The sequence below is a fragment of the Coenobita brevimanus genome, chromosome 111, assembly GCF_032717465.1.
Source record: "Coenobita brevimanus isolate Jiangsu-jjx chromosome 111, ASM3271746v2, whole genome shotgun sequence".
Lineage (NCBI taxonomy): Eukaryota > Metazoa > Arthropoda > Malacostraca > Decapoda > Coenobitidae > Coenobita > Coenobita brevimanus.
Genome location: NC_137064.1, coordinates 21,724,237 through 21,733,066, shown reverse-complemented (window position 1 = coordinate 21,733,066; position 8,830 = coordinate 21,724,237). Strand labels below are relative to the sequence as shown.

The following is an 8,830-nucleotide window of genomic DNA, read 5'->3' as shown; positions in this document are numbered from 1 at the left end:
TGTGTGTGTGTGTGTGTGTGTGTGTGTGTGTGTGTGTGTGTGAAGATACAAAATCCTCCAAATCCTCCGCCAACACTTGACTCTCGTTAGGTATGAATAACTACGTTGAACCGAAACTTGTGCTCTCACATCAGTATCAACATGTGAGTATAATTTTACCGTAAATAGGTTGCACAGTTGTCACTGCTATGAATGTCCAGGTTTAGCCAAACCTTCGATATTCACGTCATTGTCAATATGTGCGTATAATTTTTCCGTCACACCAAGTACGTAATTGTTTTATCGCTGGTAAAACTGCTAGTACATACTGCTGCGTGGTGGCTGGCCAGGGTGAGAGAAGTGGCACTCAACACGTATTTTATCATCAGCACATTGCTGCAGGCTACTGTGCGTGAGGAATCTGTCGGAGGGGACTACCTGTGCATACGGCTCATACGAGTGCTCTGAGACGGCATCACAGGGCCTATCATAGTGGTTCGCCCCTCCCTTATTATCATACTGGGGGACCCTGGTGCACGTCCTAAGCCCCGCCCCCTGCGTCCATGGCTCCCCCAGGTCAAGATCTGGTGGTGGAGAGGCTGGCGGAGGAGGCAGGATGGCAGCCCAGTTGACCTGCACCCCAGGAGACTGATAATTATTTGAGTGGCAGCAGGATGTGTGTGATGGTGATGGGGCCAGTAGGGCCGTGGTGGCGTATGGTTCGGTAGTGTGATTGGGCCGCAGCATCCTTGGCTCTGCGTACTCGATAACCAACTGATCCTGCTTGAGGAGACGTGATGATGATAAGCTGGAATCCTTATCACTGTCAGACGGCCGCCATACCTTGTAGTCACTGTACATATTGACGGAAGGGTCCTGGTACAATGGGGGTGCATGAGACGGGCTGGCTGGTGGTGCCTTGTGTCGTACCTCCCACAAGTACCACACTGTACCAAGCACCAGTATCAGCACCAGCGGAATCAGCAAGTACGCCAACCATACTGCCTGTGGTGGGGCGTAAAGCACCTCCCCTGCTGCTACTGCCCTACCCAACCCCTGCCCCTCCACCACTACAGGAGCGCTTAAAGGTCCCGCTCCAGCACTTGTCAGCGCCGCCACACGCACAGTATATATGTGTCCAGGAATTAAATCACGAGTTTCCAGGTAAGATGAATCAACTGTCTTGGTAACCTGACTACCGTTGTAGCTGAGTGTGATCATGTACCCTATCACCTCCCCCTGCGCCTCCTCAGCACTAATGCCCGACCACTCGATCCGCACTGAACCCTCCTCTTGCCTCGTTACTCGCACGTTACCTGGCGCAGTCAATGGCACTGGAAAGACAAGAGTGAACACTTTAAATTAAGGTTAGGTTGTAACAGTGTAACTCAAGTCCTATCTATCTATCCGTATCAGTTTATCTATCTAGGCTATAACTATCAGTTTTTTTTTTTACTCTTTATTCTTATCCGTTTGTATAGTATAACTATAAGTCCTATCTGTTTTTTCTACCTATTATTATCTGTTTGTTTATCTATCTGTTCCTATCAGTTTGTTTATATATAAATCTACATGTTTATCGGTCTATCTACATGAGTGCTTACTCGTACTTATCTTTTTACTTATGAGATTAGCTGCTTCTGTACATATGGTATTGACAGAACCAGGGATACATAGTTTACTTTATGACTACTGGCATCCAACACATACGCCAACTTTGTGGTGCTTGATCTAAGGTGTAAAACATAACACAATAGTCGATGTACCTTGTCATCAATGAAGCAATAACACTGTTCCTTATATAATTAGCATCAAACAACATTGCTAGATTATGTTACCATTCAATACCTAAAAACAGCCCACATGTCTCTGATATATCAAGTACTACCAGGTTTGACTTATTTGGTTTTATTCTACTACCTCCAGAATATTATACTCAACCTACGAATCATCTCTCTAAATGAAAGGGTCGATGAAGGCTACATCTAAGTCCTCCAAATTGATAAATCTCTCATAAACCGAACTCACTCGTCAAAAGGTACCCATCACCATCAACATGACTTATTTTTTCCTACCCAAGGATAGAGTAAGGGAAGATGCAGAAGCAGAAAATAGGAAGTACAAACTGGTAGAAAAAAAAAATGGTAGTGAAAATCTTTATTTTTCCTACAATCCCAAACCTGGAAGAAACCCAAGGTCATATTAGGCTACACTTGGCAATGGAGGCTTCATAACTGCACTATTTTCTGAGCGATGTATCGTGCGTATTTCACCCAGACATTCTCCTTTATGTAACTGACAATATTTTCTTCTTGACACCGAATACATCAGTAAGGTTTAGGACAATAAAAAGGTGCAATTAGCAAAATAAGTTGCTAATGAAGAAGTGCTACGAAACTTCCTACGCAGGCAGTAATACGGCCTATAATTTACTGTCTTTGGGTGTGGTATGTATATAATATGCAAAATAAATTGCTAGGGAGGATGTGCTACGAAGCAATCATACAAAGCAATCATGGGCCCCAAAACGTACCGTCCTCGGGTGTGGTGAGGTGATATGAGTTGGATGGTGTGCCCTCGATGTTGCGCCAGAAGGGTACGATAAAGAAGGTGTAGGGAGTGTTGGGGTGCAGGTTGTGGAGGTGATAGGTGGACGAGGTGCCCAGGATGGTAGCCACCTCCACACTGTCGCCCTCCACCATCCAGAACACCAGCAACCCCTCAACCCAGTCCTCCATTGGCTCCAGGAAGCTCCAGCTCAGCATAACACTGTCTGCTGCTGTGGCCGTGGCCTTGGTTAGAGTTACCAGGCGACGCTGAACCTGATGCACCTGAGGTAGTGAATATTATTTAAAAACCTGGCATAGTACGAAAACCAGACAACGATCTGCAATAATAACAGTAGTTAGCTGTTATGGACAGTTTTCTATCTTACGAAATGGTTAGGGTCCTTTTTAAGTACAGGATGGTCCATACAACAGGCAACCAAGTCTCACGTGTTGCGGTGATGTCTTAGTCAGCATTATCATTGTGTATAATGTAATTTTTTCTTTGTTCCATACCGTTTTTCATGCTTTGAAATATATGCTTTTTAACATCTAGTGTCTCCTAAGTTGATTAGTGATGTCATGAGTTTTCACTTCTCACAAAAGCAAACTGAGCAGTTTCCAGAAAACACAAAATTGGAGAGCAGAATTTACGAACCATCGTGTATTTTTAAAAGATCCTAACCAATTTTTATAATTAAAAAAGTCTCCATACTGTATCTGTAAATATAATAACCCATTATTTTTCTGAATATAGTCAAGGCAACTTTCACTTTAATATGATTTTGAAGTATATGGGGACATTATGAGAGAATAAAATAGTAGAATGCAAGCAACCATACCTATAACTTATACCTAGCATAGTTTATAAACAGAGTACCTGGTCTGCAGTAAGGGTGAGATGTGGAGGGGCTCTGGTGGTGACAGGATCAGACCAAGGGCTGGGGAACGAAGTCCCCTGACTGTTGACAGCACGCACCAGGAAAGTGTAGGTGTACCCTGGTGACAAGTGCCCGACAACACATGATTCTTGCGTGATGACAGCATCAGCCACCCGCCACTCAGACCATCCCTGGCGCCAGTACTCCACAGCATACCACTGGTGGCCTGTCTTGCTGCCCTGGGAGTTGGGCAGCCAACTTAGATGCACTGCAGTTTGGTTCCAACCCAGTATACGGGGCTTGCTGGGTGGTGGTGGCAATACTGGTAAATCCTTTGGCTCTGTGTCCTCCACAACATTAAGCACCGCCTCCTGCTGTATACTGCCTGTTGCTGCCGTTACATGACAGCTGTATATGCCAGCGTCATCAAACTGCACATCTTTGATGATGAGGGCACCATTATCTGGCAGAGAGAGCCGTGACTGGTGAGAGTGCTGACTCAGCTGACTAGACGGCAGATGTGCAGCAGACCGGTACCACCAGGTGACACTCGCTGCTGCTGCCTCACTTACCACCTCACATGAGAACCTGGCTACTCCTCCGGGAGCCACTGTCAGGTCCTTGGGCCCCACACCCACCACTGGAGGAGGCAGTGCTGTTACCACCACTACTTCTGCTCGCCCACTCACCCCTCCACCACTGTTAATGCCCCAGCAATAGTAAACACCGGAGTCCTGCGTGCCTGGATGGTGCAACAGAAGAGTACTGCCATCATCTGACACTGAGGCGTGGCTGCTGGTGTGACCAGGGGTCAAAACAACCGTCTTATCCAGAGTGGAGAGGCGCCACAGCATGAGGGGTTGAGGCTCGCCTTCCACAATGCACCGCATTCGTGCCTCATTGCCACGGATCACCTGCAGGTGCTGAGGCCGCTTGGTCAGCACTGGAGCATCTAGCACAGTAAGCATAGCCCTGGCAGAGGCTACACCCGCCTCACTCTCCGCCTTACACACATACATACCCGAGTCCGCCACCGTTACTCGCTGCAGAACTAATCGCTGGTCCTCAATAGTGGCTCTTCCCAGTGGCATCCCTCTATCCAATCGCCTCCAAGTGACTGCTGGGATGGGAGAGCCTTTCGCCTGGCAACCCAACTCCACATCAGCACCTGACGCCACTGACGTGTTGGATGGCTGCTCCTCAAACCACGGCTTTACTGGGAGAATAAAAACTCTATCGATAGAACATCCACTTCATGAAAATGCAGCTTAAAAATTTATGGTAAATAAGTGACTAACCAGACAAGGGACCCTTTTCTTGCAAAATGAAGGGGCTTTCTATTATCTGTGTCTATATTAAATGGACTACAAAGGGGCATCTTCAGCCTGCATATCACTAGGTTCACATACAGAGCCTGGAGCCACAACAACAACAACAACAAGTTTACTAATGCATTTCTGCATTTGACATGGTGATATTCTATTTTTTTTTACATTAAACATAGGTTAATCTCATGATACTGGAGAGAGATGCCTTCACTTGGTGGCACTGATATGCCTGAGCGACTCTGCTGTCTGGTTACTCAAACGTCCCTCAATTCACTCCCAAAAGGAGAGTGGTAGGGAGCAGGAGAAGCCTACCAGATTTTGGGTTCACGTTCAAATGAGCCTGGATTGTTACTACTACTACTACTACTACTATTACAACTACTACTACTACTAGTAGTAGTCATACCCGTATATACCAAAGAATATTCTTGCATAATATACCAAACACATTGTTAGAGAGACAGAGAGAGAGAGAGATGATGGAGGGCTACAAACCCACGGTAATATGGTTTAGGTCTCTAGGAACAATAATAAACACACTTGACCATCGACCCATATATTTCATAATATGTTCATGCAACCACAAAACGATTTTATAAGACTTAAGAAATTACCTCTTGTATCGATGAGGTTAATGAAGGCTGTATCTAATATCACCAGCTTGAAAATTCTCCCCAAGGCTGAATAAAATAGCCTGGAGACAACAAGAACAGAATAAATAAGTTGTCTTATTAGTGAAGTGTTAACTTACTCATGACGGTGAGGTGAGATGGTGGTGCCTGGCGGGCACCAGCAGCATTGCGGGCACGACATATGTATTGGCCCGAGTCCTGCTGGACGGTCTGGGTGATCATCAGGTCACCGTCCTGGCTGACACTGATGCGGCTAGAGTTGGTGACCTGGTGTCCATCCCTGAGCCAGGTCACCTCAGGTGGTGGGGTGCCCTTGGGAGGCCGGCAGGGCAAGGTGATGGATTCCCCTACCAGCACTTTTATAGAGGAGTCTGCCTGCTGCTGGAAGTCATAGGCCAATGTGGCCACAATGAGTGTGGCATTTTTTGAACGTGTGGTGCCATAGTTGTTTGAGGCCACACACCAATATGTTCCCGCATCACTGTCCCTCCTGGTGGCTGTGACCCGCAGGAAGAACAGTGACCCTGAGGGAAGAAGCACCCGGTGTGAACGCTGATCCTGTGATGACGTGACCACTTCCTCCCCGTCCCGGAACCATCGGATTCTGGAGCTGCCTGAGGCGGCGCAGTTCAGAGTAGCGGGGTCATTGGGCCGTGCCACCACGTTGCTCGGGTGTTCCTTGATCACTGGAGGCGCACCTGTACGGGAAAAGTCATCATCATCATTATCATCACATCAGTCTAATCATCTTCATTTTCATCGTCAGCAGCAGCAGCAAGAATACTTTATCTACTGTATTTACAGACGGCATAAAGTTGGGCCTAGAAATTAGGTAGACAGCACGATAGATTAAGAACTACTAACATCATGCACACTGAAAACAACAGTTAATGAGATGTAATGTCATTTGCTCATATGCGACATTGATTTTTTTGTGTAAACTGAAAATGTCCTACCCCAACCACCTTCAAGTAACCAAAGAAAGAAAGAAATGTTTGATTTGAAAAATAAAGTTAAGTAGGAACTAATGCAAATCAGTCTTATATCCATTTTCTTTGCCTCATAAGGAGATTAGGGGCCAGGAACAAAGCTACTTAATCCCGACATTCCAGGCAAGGGTTATCAGTCACTCCCTCAGAGTCAAATCATATGATTAATAAACTCCGACCTATCCTTGGATGTAAATCTTCAAGGATCATCTTCAGTTCGATTCAACCACCAGACGTCTACAGTACAGTGCTTGGTTATGTACGGTAATTACTAACCGACATGGTAAATGGTTTCCTGAACTACAAAGAACCACTGGATTTGTCACTCAGTGGAGTCACCTAAAGGGAACACTACATCGGGTGAGTGATTGATGAATGCTCACACCTACCACCGTACCAGTAAAAAGGTGCACTCTATTTTTTTTTTTTTTTTTAATGTTATCCACCTTCTATCTTTTATTCTATAAACATCGAATGTTACATGACTGTAGTCTAAGTGCCACACGTCATTTGTAAATTTCTTATGTAGCTAATTAATTTTGTCAGTCTCCTGTATGCTGTCTATATCGTTTCCGGATCGAAGTATTTTGAGGTGTAATGTGCAAAATAAATCGCTGAGAAAGAGGTGTTGCAGCCCGACAAACCCTCACACCTGATCAGGAACTAAGTCTGGGCCGAAAATGTTGAATCCTCACATTAACTAAGTATAAGTATGTGGACAACTGGACATCATTCTTACACTTGAATATTTCACTAAACTGAAACTGTAGTCGGTTTGACTTTGCCTGACAGCTTGGTTACACCCTAACTTGAAAAGCAAGTCGTGGGCTAGTTGCATGAAATTCCATGAGTCATGGTTACGAGATAAGACTGATTCTTCGTGGCTGCTATTTAAAATACCTCTCCACTCTGACTACAACTGGCCATCAAATGAATTGAAAGGCAGTAGGTATCCTCGTCAGGTTAGAACAAACGCCCTGCAGTGACAGACAAGAAAGATGGGCACGTGTTTCTCTCTCTCTCTCTCTCTCTCTCTCTCTCTCTCTCTCTCTCTTACCACATCATCCTAGTCTGTTGTAGGCTAAATAACATTTTTTAACTATAACTGTACCTGAGACAACACAGTGCCGTGCCTGAAAGACATTTAATTTCAAGTTGCATTCAGGGTGACACAGGAGGCTTCGTGGCCCCTCATCCATGGAGATTTATTTAGCACATTACACCTTAACATTCTCTTGTATATTATTAATATCGCTTTCATATCGGTAGTCTGCACCAGTAACTTATGAGATAATACTGAGGTGCAATGTGCAGAATACATCCCTAAGATAAAGGTGTTAAGAAATTCCGAAACCGATTCAAACTATTAACCATAAAATCAAGAAACTCTCACATGTTGAAACATACGAGGATCACATGTAATTATTGATATCCTGTATACAGTCAACACCACTGCTGCACTGCTCTAGTCTAATGGTACAGCTGCGAAAACTATGTAGCTATGGTACCTCATACTGAGGGACACAAATTTCCACAGTATACCGACTGCGGCGTTCTAACTACTACACCACCAGGCGTCCTTCCTCCATCCACACTGCTTTAGGTCAGCCATCTGTCACTACATCCTTCTTCAGTCCCAAAATACCAAAATCCCTCTTCATCCCTATTTCTATCTTCCCTCACCCTCCCAAACTCTCTCCTGTTACGGTACTTCTCATTCATTCAGTCCATGTAATTACCCGCCCCTGTAATTTGTCCCCATTCCATATTTCTCCCCTGTCATCCCTAATTCAGTCTTGCTATATTCCCTTCACTTTAATTGGTAGACCTATCTTTGTCATCTTGCTATCGTGAATGCTGAGCTGTAGCAAGAGTTTACTACTAAATTAAAGTGTCAGTCATGAAGAACTGCTATAATAAATAGGTAGAGCTAAAATACTACGTTATTTTGTAATTGGTCTGCGAGACATTGGCAGCAGAAGGAAGAAAATCATCGCCAAGGTAAGGTGAGTATTCCAAAGTATTGTACACCATTTCTAAACTCTCTCCGGCTGTAATCCTAGAAATGCCTCGGCAGTCCCCTATCACCTGAAAATATGTTCCATTAATCATTACTCATTGCATCCAAATCCTAAATGTCCTTTCTTGTAGTATTTGTACTTCAGTTCGCTCCAAACCTGAGTAAATTATTATCTGTTTGGAATAATAATATGCTTTCGATACATACTAAAGTGAAAATTTACAAGTCCATGGTTAGACCAATTTTAATTTTCGGGCATGAGTCATGGTACAGTACAATTGCAACAGATCAGAAAGTATTAGGATTTGAGAATAAAATACTGAGAAGGATTCTTGGGGTAAAGTGGCAATACAGAGTTACAAATGAAAGAGTAAGGGATATTACGAGAGTGGAACCAGTTAATGAATATGTGAGTGTCTCGCTGGAAGTGGCTGGGGCACATATACAGAAAAGAA

General features: G+C 44.5%; 1 protein-coding gene across 1 annotated transcript; it reads right to left on the bottom strand.

Annotated features, from left to right (window-relative positions):
• Nucleotides 1-297: 297 nt before the first annotated feature.
• On the bottom strand, nt 298-7,554 carry LOC145417837 (roundabout homolog 1-like). Its single transcript, XM_080286457.1, has 5 exons — nt 7,467-7,554; nt 5,486-6,064; nt 3,406-4,622; nt 2,513-2,810; nt 298-1,313 (listed from the first exon to the last, which is right to left on the bottom strand). The coding sequence occupies exons 1-5, from the start codon at nt 7,552-7,554 to the stop codon at nt 298-300; spliced, it is 3,198 nt and encodes a 1,065-aa protein (XP_080142583.1).
• Between the last annotated feature and the right edge of the window lie 1,276 nt (nt 7,555-8,830).